Source organism: Urocitellus parryii, chromosome 2 (genome assembly GCF_045843805.1).
Source record: "Urocitellus parryii isolate mUroPar1 chromosome 2, mUroPar1.hap1, whole genome shotgun sequence".
Taxonomy (NCBI): Eukaryota; Metazoa; Chordata; class Mammalia; order Rodentia; family Sciuridae; genus Urocitellus; species Urocitellus parryii.
Genome location: NC_135532.1, coordinates 51,165,467 through 51,187,112, shown reverse-complemented (window position 1 = coordinate 51,187,112; position 21,646 = coordinate 51,165,467). Strand labels below are relative to the sequence as shown.

General features: G+C 34.2%; 1 protein-coding gene across 1 annotated transcript in view; it reads right to left on the bottom strand.

The window, feature by feature from the left end:
* Positions 1–10,928: 10,928 nt before the first annotated feature.
* Pcdh17 (protocadherin 17) overlaps positions 10,929–21,646 on the bottom strand; it is a 95,731-nt gene continuing 85,013 nt past the window's right edge. The window contains exon 4 of the mRNA XM_026412727.2: positions 10,929–11,702. Coding sequence (XP_026268512.1) covers positions 11,020–11,702 — 683 coding nt within the window. The 3' untranslated portion in view covers positions 10,929–11,019. The remainder of the gene's footprint in view (positions 11,703–21,646) is intronic.

Sequence of the window (21,646 nt, the reverse complement as noted above, 5' to 3'; positions counted from 1 at the left end):
TCTATCTGCATGTAACTTTGCACTTGTCTTTTACATTTCTCAAACTTAATACACCCTCGCAATGAACTTAGTATGGCTTAGCATCACCTGTGGAAATTACCTTTATTGAACTGCCACAGTAGTGGTGGGGGAGAGGGAGAGGGAGAGGGAGAGGGAGAGGGAGAGGGAGAGGGAGAGGGAGAGGGAGAGAGGATTGAAACAGCCAGTGCTCCTGTGTGTGAGGGTAGAAATCATCATGCTTTATCATGTTCTTTCCTGACTGTTAAATTCAGGGTCACCAAGTAGGAATGGGTGGGTGAGATGTTTCAGATATTCATTCTCTTTTTCAACATTTGTGTTTTCTTTCTTAGTTCTGGAGTTCTGCTTAAAATAGGGCAGGTGGCGTCATAAGATTTGCTGTGAAATAAAATGCAAATTCTGCTATGCAAATAGACCATTAAGAAGTAAATTAACTTGAACCATAATAGTATATCACAATTACATTATTTTTTAATATAGGAAGATTTAACATAGGAAATACACACAAGTTTGTGTGTATGCTGGAAGATAAATGAGTCTCCACTGGAAAGACCACATTCAAAGGTGAGGCTCTGGTATTTTCTTCTGCCTCTCAGGAAAGCCTTTGCTTTTCAAAGTGGTCCTGGTCTGTAGGTAACACTGAAATTCACCACATTATAGAATAACTCTTACCTTTTAATGCACTCAGTGCATATTTAGCCAAATAAAAGCCAATCTCAAATGTGGATTGGTTATGGTAATTACTATTTATATTAATTGGCTGTCAATGCACAGACTTTCAACTTTGCCACTGGAGTTCTTGTCACCCTTTTAACACATTACCATTATTATTTTAAAAGTAGAGTCAATTCAAGTTCAAATTCATAAAATGTGCATTGGAACCGCCTACCCTGCATTACAGATGGGTAAAACAGAATATGTGTCAAGAGAAATAAAACTTTTAAGAAACCGTTTGCACTCACCTTCCCCTCACCTCATTTAGAAAGTCAATCTGACATTTTTTTGTCATTTCATGTATTACTTTGAAAGGATTAAAGTCAGTATTTGTGGTTGGAAGGTGACTAGGAGATCAATAGGGACATTCATCCTATGGCATCCAGGCTTAGAGATGGTCACCCAGCTTCTGCTTGAACATTGTCATTTCTGAATCTGCTTCCTAATACCATCACCGCTTTTCTAGTAACTAGCCTCCACAATCACCCAGTGTCATGGTAGAGACAGATCCTACATACACACAAATGACAAGGGACTTCAGGCTGGGAAATGAATTGGTCATAGGAATTGGCCTATAAGTTTATATCTTTGAGATTGTCCCAGCAACAGATTCTTTTTCCTCCTATTGGGCGCTGCTTGGGAATTCTGTTTTACCCTACTTGCTCAGGAAATCAGGATTAGACCCCTTTAGCAGAAGTAGAGAGAACGGTCATCTCTAAGCAATAGCCTCCCCTCTCATTCCGTGGAAAATCGTTCAATATGTGTGTTATTAGTACCAACAAGAGTCAGAGATAATTGTCTGAGATGCAGGAAGACACTGGCTCTGACAATTTCTGGAGAGGACTATATCCATAAAAAATTGGAGAAAAGTCTTAGTCCTTAATAACTAAAGCATTGAGAAGAATTCTCAGGACTCCTCTCACAATTCTGGCGGGAAACATGTCAATCCCTTTAACTCAACACCAAATATCCCAAACTCAATGTTGTTCACTCCTCTTAACTACATCCTTTCTCTCTAAGGTAGGATTTCTCAACCTGGAGTTATTGGCACTTTTTTGTGGGTGACTGTCCTGTGCATTTTAGGATGTTCACAAACACCCTTAACTGCAGGAGATACCCATTAAATGCCAATAATAACAACCTACTTATCTCCATGTCTTAACAACAAAAACTGTTTGTATAAACTAGCAAATAATCTAGGAGGCCAAACTTCCCCAGATTTGAACTACTACGGAACTTCTGTAATTATTCCCTATTTTAGTGCCTAAATTATCAATAAGTATAAGCTCCTTGCTTGGAATATTGTAGAAACAATAAGACTGGACACCTCTCAGTTTGAAGAGCCTGGGACCTAATAAACAATTCTTAGGATTGCAACTACTCTACCTAATAGTTTATACAGAAGATTCCAAGAGATGCTTGAGAATCTAGGAATATTAAAAAGTCACTATTCCACGCATGGAAATCATCCATACCCTTGATTTTTACCTTTGTCTTGCCTCTTTGACTCCCAAAGCTTCAAACATGATTACAGATTTCAAAGGAAGAATTATTTCTGGGAAGCTGGAAACATACACATAAATACTCTGCTGATAGCTTAAAGCTGAGAATTTCAAGATTCAGCAAAGTTGGCATTGCCTCTAGATAGTTGGACCTGACCCAAGAACAAGGTGCTATTAGGCAGCATCTTATAAAGAATGAATCGCCAGGCAGCAGCAAGCTGTCCCAGTGTTATTTTCCTGAATTCACATTCAGCTTGGCAAACCTTCCTCAGAGCTTTCCAAACTAGTGAGACTAATTCAGGTGTCCTTAAGCCTCTTCTCCTTTAGGATAGACATTCAAGACATCTCCTAATCTACGCATTCTGCACATCACCCCACTTGATCTAACCAATCCTGGTAACTTTCTAATCAGAAAACATCCTGACTTTCTTTAAATATCTTTGCACACACTGCCTCTCTCTTTCTCCAGAATCCATGTCTTATACAGCTCTGCTGCCAAAATCCTGCCCCACCTTAAGTGTTCCTTTGGAATGCTGCTGTCTCCCAGAAGCTGATTCAGTTCCCACCTCAAAGTTCCTCAACAGGAAGCAGTTGCCTATCTTTTTTTTTTTTTTTTTGGTCTATCCACAGCAACTTGCACTTCTTTCATACTACCAATTCAGCCTGCATTTTAAAAATATCTTCACTTCCTACTATACTGTAAATTACATAGAGGCAGAAGCTTCATTTAGTTCATATCTTTATGCCCCATTGTGTCAAAATATAGAATACATGCTCCATAGATTAGTCTTGAATTGAATAGGGATGCCACAGCCTCAAAACAGAAAGTCACTAGAGAAGCCATTTATTTATTTCCTTTTCTCCTGTGGATTATGGACTGAGAGAAAATTTTTGAACAAAATGAAAGAAATGACAAACTTCATATAATATTCGAATGCTGGAGATGTGGAAGGAAGAAGCATAGTTTGAGAAATCATAAGCACATAATAATCTCAGAGGATCTTCAATCAATGTCAAACATTTAACACGATGAGATCTTAATGTGAGGATTTCTTAATACACAGGATTGGGGATAACACAGTAAGATAATTAGCTTTCTAATCAGTGGGTGAGCCATTCAGTGAAGGAGTTAAATGCTCCTGTGTAAAGATTTTTTTTCTAAAATTCCTCATGCTAACTATTTTCACTTTGTATACTGCCTGCTAGAAATCATTATGCATTTTATCAGTTTTAACACTTCGTGAAAGTTACATCTAAATACTGCTATTGGTTTTACTATAGCTTTACAAAAATGGCTTAGAAAATTTCTACCTACTATAATAATCAGGTAACTTCTCACTTGTTCAATAATTAATCTATAACATGCAGTTTATTTTAATAAATATTAAAAGCTAACATAATATTTAGCTAATATTGAAGAAGGTATGGAATGAAAACGAAACTAGGAGGTAATTGTATGATAGATAATAAAGAAACAGAATGCTTTATTAATACTATAAACACAGAGTTATAGGTGGAAATCAGATTTTTTTAAGGGAAAGGGCAATAAAACTTCAAAACGTTTATCTGAAAGTAAATTATTTAGTAAAGTCTTTCAGCTGCAGTAGTAAGAGAGAATAATATCAAAATATGATTTAAAATTTTAAAAAGTAGTACTGAGATATTTAGCTAGTCAATGCAATGAGTGAATATCACATCTATTTTAATTTAGATTTCCAAAATATAAAAGAACTCATTAGTAATACAGGGACATTAACATTTATTATTGTACTACTTCAGAATAAAATTGTGTTTCTGAGAGTTGTGGGAGAGATCACAAACCAATTTTCAGCGAGTTAAATTCAAAGAGAATCAGATCAGCTTCACTAGTGATTAATCATCCTAAAAAGTGACTTTGATAGCAATATGCAATGTCTTCATCTGATCACTGAAAAACAAAATAATATAATATTTATCCAATATGAGACAAGTCAGAAATCTAAAAATGTGTTATTCATCCTTAGCCATGATACTGTTGCTTAAATAACTTCTCCCTTTTGTTCTGTGATCCTGGCTTTTGAAGTTATTAGACTCTCATACCTTTATGTGTATATGTTATTTCATAGAAATGGCTATATTATTCAAATATACTTTTAATATTACTAGCATTTGTGTAGCCATTTCTAAGAAGCCAGTTAATAACCCTGTTGTTAAGCATTCTTTAGCATATGCGAAACTTCATGATCTAAAGGAATTCAGTGAAGTGCATGTGATCAATTCCAAGTGAAAATATACCCAGTTCACTGGGAAATTCTGATATTATATAATAATTTTTAAAGATTGTACCACCAATGTTGTAAAATAATTTCATAGATGGCAATGAGAAAAATGAAGGCAATCTTAAGACATACCCAATTATTATAATGTCTATTCACTTTCTTGGAGACTATAAATTCTCTTCTCTGCTGTGCAAATTATTTAATACTGAATAACAAGTCATTAACATAGGCATGATATAAAGGATAATGTGACTATCAAAAAGAAAATCATATTAGGGGCATAATATGAAAAAGTGTTTTTGAATGATAAATGGAAGATGCTAGGGAAGAAACATTAAGTATGGCAAGATTACAGAATTCAGAAAATAGAGAAATGGCATCAGAATTAGACACTTAGTTCAAGTCTAGGTGTATGTAAGTCTTCCCAGATAGTTACTCTTGGATAAGCCCAATTACTTTTTTGAGCTTTGGAATCCTTAATTCTGTATGCCCTATAAATCTGTGAAAGGACTCTGTGAATTAGAAAATTTCCTACAACCAGAATTTATCAGTATTAATTTAGGTTTGTGGAATTATTCTGCTAGTTGGCCAGAGTGACATTGTAAACCCTTAGGAAAGTAAGTACAACTTTCATATAAGCTTCCCTGAATGCCAATTATTTTAAACAAAATATGGCAATCTACGTAAGGTGAACAAAAAGGCGTTTAAAATTTGATTCTTTAGTTTTATTTTTTAACAATTTTAAAATGTATGATATGAAATAATATGACTGCTATGTAACTTCATGAAGTAAGACTTAAATATATCATATTCAAAATTTAGTCATTTAAAAATGTCATAATTTAATTTGTACATAAAAAAGGGAGTGAAAAATAAATTGTTCTTCTTAAAGTGGAATATCCCATTCATAAAACAAAGAAAAAGATCTATTTTGAACCAAGGAGCAGTAAATCAGCCTGTGTTGTACACAATTTTGTGTAACTCTCCAATAACAGGTAATGAAAGGTTTGAAAATGATCCATTAACATGTTGCTCTATTTCTATGTGCCACATTGACACTACAGTGGCCTTTAATAATTCTTTTTCTTTATATTCAACAAAGAATTGTGAAACAATTGTACCTTGTGTCTAATCTACTAAAAAAAACTGGGGGAGACATAATCATTTCATTGACACGGAGTAATACTGCAATACATGTTCCACACAAGACTTCCTCCAGGTGGTGGCATGGTCAGATAGGGCTCTTCACTTGAAATGATTTTGTGCTCTCTAGACTCTGGTCAGTTTCAGGTGTTTCAATTAACAGCTTGGTCTTCTCTCACACCTTGAAGCAGTTAATGGCATGGATTTTTATATTCTTAATAGTGAAATTATTTTCATTATGGAAAGGAAATGGTATAAAAGGTGAGAAAAGGTCAACTCCTATGTCAGTATATATTACCAAGATACAAATTCTAAAAACTCAGAGAACAAAATGTAATTGGCTTAGTTCTCTGTAACTTAAGATCCTTCCATAATAAGTGGCACCTGGATAGTAGCGCTCAAAGAAAAGAAAAAAGATCAACAAAGAAAGAATCAAAAAACAAAATTATTGAGTTTATACCAGTAAATCTAACCAATAACGGCCTTATTAAATATGGAAAAACTGCTCACTCTTATTGATAGGTCATACTGTCATAAAAAGTAAAACACAAAATATTAACAGGCAAAATATTATTTTGGTTTGTAATTTAGAAGATGCATCTACTATGAGATAGCAGAAATACTGGGTGTATGGATTAATGGAGGAAAAATGAAATCAAATCTAATTTTTGTATAGTAATGTATATTGGAACTTACCTAATTGTTTCTTCCATCTGATTATAAACCAGCACTGGTTCCTTGTTAACTATTTATTCCTGAGGCATATTAGGCCCAGGCAAACACACAGTAGAAATTCAATAAATACTTGTTGAATTGGTAGGAGAGGCTTATCATTTTTAAATACCATGACAAACATACATTTACTTCAAATTCCCTTTTATAAATACGTGCTTTCATAAGTCATGTAATATATTAAGAGAATGTTTATAAACTGAATTTTTGAAACCATTTGGCATTCTGTACCAAATTATTGTTACACCAATGGTGAATATTAAAAGCCACAGAATTGTTAGGTCCCGATTCCATGATCATTTGACTAGACAACTTATCTAAGATATCTGAAAGATTTTTTAAGCCACTCCCGTAGAGAAACTGGTGACATTATTGTGAAGTAAATTTTTAAAGGAATCTCATTTTACTGGCAAAGAGATAATTAGCAAAAACAGTTGTGATGCCACATTTGCTTTTCCAAAACAATTATAATCCGGGTCTTTGAGGTATGCAGTGTGTGACACATCGCTTCTGTGTTAATGAATTCAAGGGAAGGCAACGCCACTATTAGTAATAGCTTTTTATTCGGAGTCCTCATTTTCCAGATAGGTCACATTAAACACAGCCATTAAACAATAGCGTTGAGATAAATCCATACAATGTATGCTGCTTTTGTTGTTGTTGTCCTTGTTCACCAATCACTTGGTGCAGCTAAGAACCTTATGGAGTAATGGGGCTGATAAATGGGAGTAGCTAACCTGCAAAACACTGGGGCCAGGAAAGTCAGACTTTAATCAGGTCTCATTCAATTATGTTTCGAATCAACACATCTTGATAGCCAAAACTCTCATTTGAATTAATGCTCTGATAAATGCTGTCTGTTGTCAAAAGAATATAATTAGACCATAATGAGTGGGCATATATTATGCCAGACCTCAGTCTATTTGTTGACCTCAGCAACTTCTCCTCCATTAGACAACAAACAGCTTTAACCTGGTTCTAATAAAGCATACTGCTCTATTACTACATGACTATTTTTTTAATGGTGCCATTTTATTTTAAATTGAACTGTGTCTAGATCCTTTAAAGGAAGTCATGTTTTACAAGATTTCAGTTAATTTGGAAAAATAAAACAAGTCAATCTCCCAACCAGGAATTCAATTAGCTTATGGAATCAGGGGCCAATTCTTGCATGTTGCCTGCAAAAAGGATAAGTCTATCAGGTTGAGAAACAATGTGAAGCATTCTTTGAAATTGCATGGTATGTCTCTTTAATGTTTACTTTGGTATAGATATAACTAACACTGATTCTTACTATTTTTAACTATGATGAAGATTTTTTTCATATTAACATCTGATGAAAAGATCGTTTTGTTATTGATTTTTATTTTTTAGTTCATCAGTAAGCAAGTTTTAGAAATTGGGATTCTTACTAAATTCCCATGAACGGATTCTTTTTTTCTGTGCTTGACTTCAGTTATTTAAGAACCTAAATGACAGAGTAGTATCAAATAGTTCATTTTAAAGTGTGGGTTCTTTTTTTTTTCTTTTTTTTGAGGGGTTAGTATCTGAAAGATGTAAAGAAGACTTTTGTTTTTTTTTTTTTTTACACATTTTAAATTCCACCGAAACCCCTTCAATTCTCAGTGATTATGCATCACCATTAGAGCAATTGCTCCCCATAGGTGTGATTTGGCATCTCAGAGGCTTCCTTGGAAGCCAAGCACCAGAGGTCTGTGTTAAAGGCAGTTGCCAGGGAAATGAATAAAAGCAAGAATCATTAACTACAAAAGCTCAGAGTCCTGACTGCTGAATTACCACCAACTTGTAAATAAATAATCACTACTAAATACAGATAATGTGTTAAAGAGCTAACACTAGTAAATCACTGGTGACAGAGAGCCTAAAGGTAAATTCCTCACACATTGGCACAACCAATTCTTATGATCATATGGTGTCCTAATGTCTTCAGACACACAGAATAAACTGAACAACTTGCTACTTAGTGTTAAGAATGTTTTAAAAATAAATCCTACTCTCTTTGTTGATTTCATTTACATACTGCTTTAGATTTTACTAAGTGGTTATCTGTCTAGTAAGAGAGAGGCAACACTTGGTAAGACTAAATGGAAATCAGTTTTCCATCAAATTTTAGCTATCAAGCTAAATCAACCTGTAGTCTCCTGGCAAAATTAACATCATATAACAGAGACAACACATTTCAGATACATAAATTGTCCAAAATATAGAGAGTTGATTAGGTTTCACAGGTACAAGATCCCTTCTTTTCTTTTTTAAACATTTACGAATAATAAAAACCAAGAGTAGAGCTTTGGAAAGGCTGTTACTAGGAACCAAATATAGTTCTCAAGAGAATAAGGCTGATGGGAGTTGTCCACTCTTCTCTCCCAAAGCAATTTTGCAAATGAGGTACAGTCTAAAATCTTGACGTCATTTGATGGAAATATTTTCAGTAGAACTTTTTAAGGTTTAAGATTACAAAAACTTAATTTAGTTCAATGTTTGTTTTTTGCTTTTGCTTTTTTTTTTTAATATAGGGTTTTATGACATTTATGCTTTTTCTACACTGGCTTGGTGGCCAGAAAAGAAGGCACAGAATTCTCCACCAGTTTGCAAATAATGCATTTTTTCTGCTCCAGTGCACAAACAGCCTTTATTTAACTCAGCACCACATTTTCTAAGGTATGGGCTCTAAACTGTTTGCCATGAAGTTGTAAAATGCCAAAAAATTTAAATGCTGAAGGAAAATGTCAATCAAGGCATTTTCCCATCTGCTACTACTTCTGCAAGTGCTAATTTTATTTTTCCCAATTCCTGAAATTAGAGGTTTCTTAGCCTCACATGGAAGTAAGTTTGAAACTTGCTAAATGTCACAAGAAAAGGTGCAACCCAAGGATGGAATAGAAGGTGTATTGTTCTCGAAGGACACCAATAAAAAGAAGCAGAGGAGCACTGAGACAAAGGAAAAAAGATTTTGTTACAACCCAGACCTCTTGAAAAACACTACACAATGCAAGTAACCAGTGCTGGTACCACACATGCATTAAAGCATTTTTCATGTTTTGGAAATATAATGGAAACATACATCTGAACCACTTAAGATACTTTTGAGAACCAACCAATGTTATGGTATCTACATAGGCAGAAGCTTTAAGATATGAAAACAACATGAAGAAGTTTCAGGTATTGGTACAAATGTAATTCTTGTGATTTAGCATGACTTTAATAAAAGCTTCTACAAGGACTTGCACAGAACCATGACTGACGGATGTAATTTCTGACCTTTCAGTTAGCTCCATCAGCTCACTCAAACACATTTTGAACAGATTATGTACTGTAGTACTTGGTAGACTATACATTAAACAAGAGACTCTGCTCTGAGGCACTGCTTCCCACACTCCATGGGGAAAAGGAAGCAGGAAAAAACAAAACTCATAGAGTTCGACAGCTACCGAGGCAACACTTGCCATTTACAATATAAGCCCAAATATTTTGCAACACAACTATATATTAATTTAATAAAATACACAATATAGCTCTTATACACTCAACAATTTGGCTCATATGCACGGAATCTGCAATAAATCAATAAAAATATGTCATTTGATGTAAACACATTGAATCTTCTTACATTTGCACATTTAAATGGTCATGTGATTTGTGTATGTCTAAGACATTTTCACTTTTCTGAGCTATTTTAGTGTCCACAAATGAATAAGTCATATTATTCATGTTAATATGCTCTGAATATTACCACTCAAAGTTGACTAATTTTCAGAACTTTTCTCTGTGCCAAATTTCAAACGAACTAATCATTTTTTTTTTATATTTTTGTTGGACACTAAAATGCTAAATAGACATTTTAAATCTTTAAATTTTTTTCTCCTTTAATGAAGTGAATTAGTCTACGTGTGTGCAGGACAAAATGGACTATATCTTTTTTACATTTAACTTTTTATACGACATGAGGTGTCTTACAAATGACCCAAGTTTTTTTTTTTTTTTCTTGTTTTTTGTTTTTGTTTTTGACTAATGAAGTGGAATGTTCTTTGTGTTTATATGTGTGGCAGGTAACTTTATACAGAAATGTTTACCACAAATATGTATTATGTTTGGTGTAGCTTGGACTACTGCAAGGTCTTTTCGGGACTTTCAGTAGAAGCCTGTGATGACTGCTAGAAATCCACCACAGATCACAAATGATGACCCTGCTTTGTATGGGGTTTATAGGTAAACAGTTAAGTCAGCATAAATCACGGAGGACAGTCTTTAGAGTGATCAGAAATACTTCACTTCCCACACTGCATACCTTCCTAACAGATTGTCAAAAGGTAACGCCTCCTCCTCCTCCTTTTTTTCTTCTCTCCATTTTCATCTCTCTCTCTCCTCTCTCTTTTTCTTTTTCTCTTTAAGCATCATTAATTCTGTCCTAATAGAAGTTTGGTCAAAACAAAACCATTGTTATCTCTGAAAAAGAAACAGCAGTGAAAAGAACATACTTGTGGGCACTTCAGATGTTCACTAAAAGCCTTAGAGCAGCATTGGTCTTTCTTCATCCCTGTAAGATGGGTTGTCCCCAGGAGCGATCATTCTAAAATCAACAGAAGAGACAAGAAAATGCCAATGCGTTTCTCTCTCGCTCTCTTTCGTTCTCACTTTCTCACAGCCACAGGGTCATTCCCCCGGCAGTCCTGCAAAAGCTTATCAATTTCTCTCACAACTTCCTCTGCATCCACAGACTCTCGGCCCAGATCCCTGTTGGGGTGATCAAGCTGCTCAAGAACAGCACCCATCTCGCTGGAATCTCGGCTGGCTCTGGAATGCACATCTGCGAAGACCCTTGCCATCTGATCGGAAGCCATGAAGGGAGGGTCTCTTGGTTGCTTACTGGGCGACAGATACTGACTGTCAGTGGGCAAGTACTGACTGCTTGCTTCGGCCAGGGCTCCTGGTTTTGCTTCACAACCATCGAGGGAGCCTTTTGTTGAGGTGCAAGGCTCGATGCATGCCTTGGTAGGGCTGCTAGATGCTGAGGGGACCTCCTGGAGGAGAGGGCTCAGGGCACGTTTGGCTTTTAAATAAGGTTTAACATTGGCAATGAGAATTGTGTGCTCTCGCTTGTCTTTTCCAAATGTACAAAAAGTCTTTTTCCCAGTGGGATTCACAGTTTCGTAAGTCTCAGTCTCAACATTAGCTTCAACTGTGGGTACAAAGAGATTTGTGCGGTAATCTGCGTTTTCAGCCTGATTGGCTGCAGGGAACTGTGGCATCCAACACCTGTCAGAATGACCAAGCACTCGGCATTCATCTGTGCAATTAACACACTCTTCTGGTTCTGCAAAACAAAAGAGAAGACAGCAAATCCAATCATTAGGGTTTCCTTTAAATTTCTACAGAGGCTGTGATCAGCTCTCAGTGGGCTTGCTTGACCTCTGGTCTCTTAATTAAAAAGGAAAAGAAAACAATAATTAAAACATTTCAGGATGGTTGCATAAACCTGCTGGTTGAGACAATGGTTTTATTTAAGTCTATTCTCTAGATATTAACGAATTCCCATAGCCTGCAAAGAAGTAAAAAGTGGCCATTGGAGAATCAATCTCAGTAGAATAGAGCATCATCATAATCTAATGTCCTGGGGATATCAGTTAGTCTTTGTTCTGTATAACCTATCCTGGAAACAGAGAACTTCAAAAAGGATTATCAGGATTAATTTTTCAAATCAAATAGCAGGGAAAAAACTGGATTGCAGACTTCCATGCCAAGTACTAAGCTGCTTTTTTTAAAAAAAATGTCTTATCCCTATTTTACTTGTAATTGTTATTTTGATGACAGTCATGAAATAAAAGGTTTTCTTTCAAAGCCTACTTTTCCTACTGAGAGTGGCAAATAGAATTTTCTATCAGAATGTATTATGAATAAGCTTGTCAAAAAGTGCACATTCCTGTTTTATTAGATATGCGTATGGATCATGTAATCAGTTTTTTGCACTTCTGTTTTTGGTGTAAGTAGGTGAAAACGGATTTATTCAACAAGTAGAGTTCAGAATAAATGACAATTCACCATTTCCTGTTTTAAATAATAATGCCTTCTGTGAGAATTTTTATTTCTCTCCTTTGCCAATAAACATATGGAGAATCTATGTAAAGCATTTTTTAATGATCCCTATTTTAAAGATGTAAAACAAAGCCATAGGAAAGAAAAATCCTTCATAATGACAACAGTTGCTTATTTTCCTTGACCCCAATATTTTAAACCATAACTTTGAAGTTACATCTTTCCAGTTCTCCCTTTTCTCTGTGAATGGTTGTTTTCATTCTGTTTAATGATCCTTTTTAAATCAGGGACTTTTACTTTCAGGAGAGGATATTTACAATTTACCTCTACATGGTGGGAATAGAATTCCCTACACATTCAGGAGCACTGGGGATTGCCTTTTAATTGATGCTGGATGATCCCTACAAATTTATAGTGTCCTGTTTAAGGGGAAAAAAAGTCTATATAAAAGATATTTGAATTAGAAAACAGCAAATTTAATAGCATTATTTCCAAAGTATCAAATGAGATATGAATTTATAGTTAAAGTTCATATATAATCCCTCATCAAACAAATAAACAAAAAAAATCACAAACTCACAACTTGTTTTATCTCAGTTTTAACAATAAAATAATTTTCCTATGAGAGTACATTTTTTTTAGAATCAAAATGGTGTTTTGACAGAACAAAAATATGGAAGTATTTTATAACATGTACAGTCTTGGTGAAATGCTAAAGAATCTTATTGAGGTAGCTATGTCTATTTTATTTTTGTCACTTAAAAATGATTTCCTAGAGGAGAATAGAATATTTGCTATTATGTAATGCAGGCAAGATGTCTGAAAGTAGTCTCACACCAAAGTCCACACCTATCCACTCACACATGCTACCTATGGCTGGGAAGGCTCTTTGAGAGGCTTGAACAGCTTGAGCATAAACTAGACACACAGTATATTCTGGTAAGTTTTCTTATGTATTTAAATTAGAGCTAAGATAAAAAAAAATAAATGTCAGAAAAGTTCAATATCAGCTGTTTTCTTTACCTATACTGAATGGGAATCATATATCACTCTATATCTGTCAGTAAGTGTTAGAAACTAGAATATCATTTCATTTAACAATTCTATCCTTCAAAAACATAATAGAAAACTTTACAATCTATTTTTTGTTCATAGTTTTGTATCTTTTAGAGCCATGCTTTCTTTTTCCTTAAATTCATTTAAAACCAAAACATTGTCTTTGAAATATGCCAACACAGTTTTTATATTCCAGTATTGACTGGCCTTCCATTTCAGCTCTTTGGATAGCCAGTGCTGAATGAATTCAATAAGATTTTAAGAAGAGGGAGAAAGACATAGACTAATGCAGCCATAAGAAACTGTAAATCGACCTTGAATTTGAAACCACCAACATAAAATGATTGTTTGCACTTCACTGCTGAAAATCTGCAGCTTTTTACTTGGCTCTTTTATGTCACATCCAGGGGAGCAAATTTTGAGTATTGATTATGATACATTACAAGCTGTTCACCTTGTGATTAGACTGTAATTTTGATGCCAGCAGTTCACAGACAGTGAAGAAAATCGAATGGATACTTTGTACAAACGGCAGAGACTATGAGCACAAAGTGAACCATAACTGCCAAGGGTCAAGTTAGAGTTTATGAGAGAGTGAAATCATTTCTGAGAAAACATAAATAAATAGATAAATAAGTAGGTACCCAAAGGAATACAGGTAATCTATAATGAATAACAAGCTGGACACAAAAATATTAGATGCAATGAAAAAAGAAAGTGAGAAAATGGGGAAGAAATAATGCAAAGAGAAAGAGTAAGGGAGGAAAGGAAGAAGAAAGAGTAAAGGAGAAAAGAAAGGAGCGATGGAGGATGGAAGAGAGAGAAGAAAGAAAGGGTGGAGAAGAGATGAAGGGGACACAGAAGAAGGAGGGCTGCCAAAAAAGCAGGCATTTAAGACAAAGTGAGTTATACCAGTAAGATCTCTGTCATGTGTACCTTCTGTTATCTATTTTTAAATCCCTTTAAAGAAGCCAAATGTGTATAATACAGAATAATAATGTGGAGTACTTTTTAAGCCCTGTGGCTCTAAAGGTAGATAATCAAATTATTCTCTGTACTTCCGAAAGAATGAATCCCAGAACAGATACATGGAATTATCAACTACCCAAATGAAAAAGGAAGTAAACCATCTAGGTAGCCACTATTTACATGGCTTTGATATTTGTGTTGCATGGATTATTAATTATTAATTAATTATTGCATGGATTTGATATTTGTATCAGAAAACAAATTCACTGAATAAAAAGAAAAAATTCACCCAATAGTCACATTTTTTTCTTCTGGTCCAATCTAGACTATTAAGAAATTATTTACCCCTTTACCTTCATCCATTCCTAAATACAACATGGACACCTTTTCGGAGAATGTGCCCCTTGCCAAGAAAGAGAGAATAATACCAGTGTCATGCAGATGAGAAAACTGAGAGCTCCACATGGTAAAACAACTTTTAAGTCCAGCAGCTGGAACTCTGGGCAGTTCTGCCTGGGAAACTTCAAAGCGTTTAATCTGGTAAAGGTAAGATTCCCTGAAGGACCATGTGACAATCAAATCACTTTAAACACTTGTTCAGTATTAAGAATCATTTTCTATACTCCTGTCACCACATCTATTACACTTGCTCTGAGAGGGAATTATTGAAATGCAGTAACTTGAGTTGGTTCAATTTTGCATCTTAATTTATACGATATTGTTGCAAAAGATACCAAGTGACTCAACTAACTATTGAATGACTGTAGTTGTTGCTTTTCAGCTGAATCATAAATCCCACACACAATATGAACAAACATGTATACATCTTCATTTCTATGTATTTGATAAACTTCGACTTTCGCCAAGACATTAAACCAAAAATGTTTTTTAAAAATTTGAATTGTAAAATTCATAATCATTGCATTTTTGAATATTAAGATTTGGTATATGCCACAAGCAAATCACAAGAACATTCCAATGTGATGGACATCATTATCCGAAGTTCATGTGTGAAGACATAAATTGGTGCTAACATACTTTATATACAAACAGAGATATGAAGAATTTTGTTCTATATGTGTAATAAGAATTGTGATGCATTCCACTGTCATGTATTTAAAAAATAAAAGCAATTTAAAAAATAAAATATACTCAATATAAATAACATTAATAAAAACTATGAAATATTTTTTAAAGTCACAATAACATTCTAAATTCATAATATAAGGGAATGTAAATGAGATTTCATTTTTAATAAAATAATATTTTATATATTTAGTTATATATTAATGAAATTATTATATGTAAATGCACACATGTAAATTAATCTTTTGAATTAAAACATTCAAAAATGCCATTTTAATCTTCCCTTTTCCTCTTCTATCATGAGGGTGAAGTCTATGATCAGGTGAACAATTTACCTACCTCTAAAATCAGAATTTTATACAATGAAAACACATTGTGATTTTAATTTTGCAATGTCACTGTCTCACTAGAAGCACATAGCCATTTCAATGATGGCTGAAAAGTAGCAACAATTAACATACATGATTAAAATTAGAAGTTAGAACTCTTATTTAAATGGGCAAGAATTAACAGAGATCCAATTGGCCCCTGTATGGCCTAAGTATTTTGGAAAACTCAGGGGGAAAATGGCATGTGCTATGATTCTGTGGTGTACATTACAAAGGAAACATGTCTAGAAACCAGCCAAAACATTTCTCACTTCAGAGCAAACCAACCTCTTTATTCTTTTTCTGTCTTGCTTTCAGGCAGGAATATATCTCAAATCAGAAGTCTAAACTTATTTGCCCAGTCTTCAAAGTACTATACAACACCCCCAAGGAGAACTAGCTGGCAACTAATTTGTTACCACTTAGGGAAATGTTAGAAAACGTAAAAGTATTGCCCACCCTTAGTTGTAAATTTACCAGCTGCCTCAGACCTCACACATATGTACATCTGAAAATACACATATAATTTTCAGCATGAGAGTCTCTCTCACTCATGCATCTGGTATCTGCCTGTGATTTACTTAAATAGATGTCTATGCCACAGAAGTTTGGAAACTGGAATTCATAAATCAAGGCATCAGTGAGGAAGTTCTAAAGTGCTGTGGCCATGGGAGATGGATATTTAAGAGGGAGTTTTCTGTGCTTTATAAGACTGTCAACAAAATGGTTTTATTTCTGTTTTGTAAACAGCTTTAAATAGGAATAGTGCTCTTCTGTTACTGTGGTACTTGGTACTGTTTCTAACAGCTTCTTAAAATTAGAGTTGTTTCCAGACAACTCTATAAATGGAAATCCATTTTTTATTTGTTCTCATTTTTCTTTTTTCTAATTTACCTTCTTTCACTAATGTAAGCTTTCTTAACACCTAATTAGCTGTTTGGAAAAGCAAAACAGGCACCCATCTCTATTTATGGCTGACAGAAGAATTCTGTATATTAATTCTACAGAATTTAAGCCAAGTGCCAATCACAAATTCTCCATCTTTCTGCAAACCATGACAAGCCAAGATCTTAGACTGGCAGTACATGAGTAGTTGTTTTCTATTGAAAGGTTTTAATGTTGTAACAAAAGCTTGTTTTCATTCTCTTTATCTTTATTTGACACACACACACAATATCTCTCATATATCTGTGCACATACTTCTCTATAAACACCACAGATTACAATTTATCCAAATATATTCTAACTTGTCAGAGAACTATCAATGCTAAAATAAAAATCTTGTCAGAATACAGTCCAACAAACCTTATAAAGTAGGTTTCCCTTTCACTAAGTTGGCATAATTTGCAACATCCTGTGAATTGACATTTCTCTAACATAAACAGTTCTTTCTTTTTTTTTGACTACGTTATTATTCGCTTGCTTCTCTTGACCAGCCAATAAAATCATTTTGTTTCGATGATAAAGTTATTCGATATAAATGATACCTGAACGATTTATAGTCATAAAATTATTTCCTCTTATGACTTCTGTGTCCCATTTACTTGTATATTAGTTTAAAATAAACTGTCTGGTTTCACTTATGCCTACAAGAAGAGTAAAAATTTCACTTTCAATATTATTTCTAAAGACAGAGCAGCAAAGTTATTTCAAAACTATTTTTCCTATGTAAATAAAAACATATTCTAGTATTGCAATTTTATTATATGCAGGTTTTTATATCCTTGCAAGTACTCATGTGACGAACTGGCTTTATTTTAGCATTACTTTGAATAAGCTTGGTTGATATCCTATGCAGGGAAGAACAAGGATGTGTACATAAAAAAAAAAAAAAGGGACATGGGAGAATTAATCACTTACTTAAATAAGTGATCTTCTTTTGCATTGTATTTCTCATGCTTCTCTCTTATGCACAAAGATCTATGCTATTTTTCTAATCAAGTGTCATTACTCATACACAGATACACAGGTGTGAAGCATCTTTTTGCTTCTTTTTATTATTTAATGTAATGGGGAAAATGCATCTAGTTACAATATGCTCATTGCACAAGGATGCCTGTTCACACAGGAGCAACATCTTAAAAAACATTATGTATAAAACACCAGGAATTTAATTATTTCAAAGTAATCACCCACAAGGAATAAGAATTTAGATGTATAGTTCACATAATAAAAATACTACAAAAAAAAACAAACGTATTTTTAGGTAGATGCACTGCCAAGCTTGGCTCACAGATTTTACTTCAGTTGTGAAATGCCATTCTATCTGCTTTTGATAGGCGGAGAGCACATTTTGAAGGAGAAGTTATTATAATGCCATCAAATAGTCAAACCGTGGCAGCTCTGAAGTACCAATCCTCTAGCATGCACCTGCGTCGCACAATGCTTCTGAATGTATTGCCATGGCTGCATTCAGACACCAGAAACCACTGGCCTATATCATATTCAAGAGAATCCAATTGCAGCTGGGTATCTGAAGCTGCTTGGAGCATTTGCACTTCCTATTGCTCGCACCTGCACACCTTCAGGGATGCTTATAAGTGTGACTTTTCGGACATAGCAAAATATCTACCAGAGTGACCTTTGGGGGCACATATTGATAACATCTACATAGTGCTCAGAGATGAAAAAAAACTTAACACAAGTTACAATGAACTTTATGTTATGGAACAAATGCAAAACAGTCTAAGGAAATTTGATGTGGAAGCACTAGATATATAAGACAATGAGAATCTCAGCCATGCATTGGAAATTTATGACACAAATATAATTGTGTCCCATGGCACACTACTCTGAGATTAACATTTAAAATTTAGTTACCCCAATCCTATCCTGTAAGCACAGTTATTACCCCGGGCAGCAGCAGATGCTTGGAAGGGAAGGCACAGCTAAATGGGGCCATCTCTTTCCTAACAGGTACCCTGAGGAGAACTAGCTCTCACGTTCAGTGCTATACAAATGGAAGAAGGTTTGTATTTTCTCTGAGAAGTTTCTGATACCTCTCAAAGAAAACAATAAAATGCAAATGTCCCAATAGATTAAGACTCTTTGGGTGCATTAGATATGTGTAGCTCAGCAGTTACTTTGAAGTAGTGTACTCAATAATTCATAAGGTAAAAATGCATTAAACATCTATTTTGTGCCTAGGTGCTAGAAGTTTCAACAGGGACATTCTTGAATAGGTTGTTCAAATAAAGTGTTGCATCAGGTAGAAGTTTATGGTAAGTGAACCTAAATCTATCCACTTTCACATTCTCAAGTATGTATAACTAGCTCTTCACCAAGGAGTTTAAACTTGGAGTGTAAACTAGAAACTGGATTTGAAACCAACATAGGGAAAATAATTCATAAACAACTACCTTTTGAACTATCTTGTAAGAATGCCATACAACAAATATCAGAGACAAATGTAGATTTCAATATTGTGAAAGGCTTTGTACAGGAGATGATGCTTGATCTGTGATTCAAAGAATTTCAGAGTTTCAACAGGGAGTGAAGAGTAGGAAGAGGGTGTTTCAGATAAGGGCACTGATAAGAGAAGCAATCTTTACACATTTCACAAGGCAGTAAGATATCAGTCAAAGAATTTATGCTGCGATAATTAAAAAATTAAATAACAATGCAGGTGAAATTAGCTAGGATCTGAAAGAAGAAATGCTCTAAATAAAAGACCAAATTTAATGAAGCAGGCAATGAACACTATTATAGATATTTGCTCAGCTGATCACATGTTTCAGAAGTTTCTTGAATTATTGAATGATTAACTGAAAAAATACTAGACAACATTTATGAACCTGCAGAACTTGGATGAACTAAAGAGTAGGTAATATTCAAATCAGCATTATTCCTAGAAACAGATACCTAGAGTTTTGATATCTGTAACAGATAAAATAGAAATTGGTATGATTCACTGACCTCAAAACAATTCCTTAGATAATCATTACAGTCCCAAATCTTGCCTTTTCAGCTTGGACTTGATTGTACGTCTCCAAAACTAAGGAAAATATTCATGATTTTTGATTCAACTGATATTTTATATTACCAATATGAATCCTGCACTTTATAACTTTACCTTAGAAAAGTATTTTATTCCTTCATTTACATTATTTCTCTTTGCTCCCTAATTTGCTGTTATTATTATCAACTACAATGATCACATGTGATCACATACCTAAAAAATTAGAGGATTATTTTAGAAAACTAGAAGGGTTAAGAAGAAAAGAGATATTTTAGATATTTAGGAGAGAAATAACAAATACTCAACTAAGCAAAGGGATGACAACAAATAAATTAGAATTTTTAATCAGGAATATTTCAAATTTGATAGCCTATATCAATAAGAATAACTAATGAAATGAAATTACTGATATTTTCTTTAAAGTAAATATTTCTATTTTGGATGAAGAAAATGTTATAATTTTCCAAGTAAATTATGTATTCTAACTCTCTTGAGTTTTTAATCAGTTTTCCTCATTGAGCCCCTCATGCCCTGGTATACTCTTTGGGGCACCATTCCCTGAATGCATAGAACATGCTTGATAAACATTTCTGAATCTAAACACAATGCTGTAACTGATATAAAGGATAATTCAATTTAAAAGATATCAAATACTATGAGTAATCAAAAATAGGAACAAAGAGGAGGCTGGGGATATAGGTCAGTTGGTAGAGTGCTTGCCTAGCATGCATAAGGCCCTGGACTCAATTCCTAGCACCACCAAAAAAAAAAAGAGTAGGAACAACCATTCCTGATAGATCACTCATTGTCAAATTGCTCATTAGTGAATCTATAAACTCAGTTTTTATAATGATGCCAGGACCTAAAAGAAGTTGTGCATACCTCTCTACTGCTATGACATATTCATTGCTTAAAGTAACATTATATTTGTCTCTTAAATGCCATGTTTATATAAAAATTCAAAACTCTTCATGTATTATTGACTATGCCATTTTATAACATGATATAAATAAATACTGCCTGAAATACAGTCCCCTCAAACTTGGAGGTCAGCTTATTTTCCCTTCACAAAATTTTTTAAAACCAGGGACACTGTTATTGAAATCAAAACCTCTATGTAAATAACCACCTCTTTATAATTTTAAATTATGGAAAGCACTAAGTATCCTGACAATCTACACTTCAGCACAAATAGGTTTCTTTATTCTCTCTTAGGTTTCTCCTTTTGTCCCTTTTTTCCTTCTACAGCCTGTTGTAAAGTGAGCCAGCTTCTCTGTTTAGTTTTACATTAGTCGCCTTTGTATCTTACACTTTATTCGAAAGCTATCATCAACATATAAATTAATTCATAAGTCTTTGTAATTTTAAAGTCTTGAAAGAGTTAATGCAGCTTCCAAAAGAACCTGATTTATATGCAGCGTGAAACCTATGCTCTGGCATGAAACAGTTAGTAAAAGCTGTTTAGTTTACAAGGACAAATATAAAATTCTAGCAACTTAAATAATTCTGTGAATTTCAGACCTAAGACTATGCAAATATGCTACCACTCTTTATCTTTAGAGAGGATGTTTTCCTTATGCTTTTATTGCCTCTGTAAGTTAACCCCATCTCTGATAATGACACCATTTTTGATGACATGGATGAATACATCTAAGATTCAAATCATCCTCCTAGCAGAGTGGTAATCCTGTAAGGAAGGTCAATAAAAACTTGCCTATTAAGCCAAACCCTTGTAAAAAGCAAGCAAGATAGCCTTATTAATGTTTTTTTTTTTTTCCATGCCTGCTA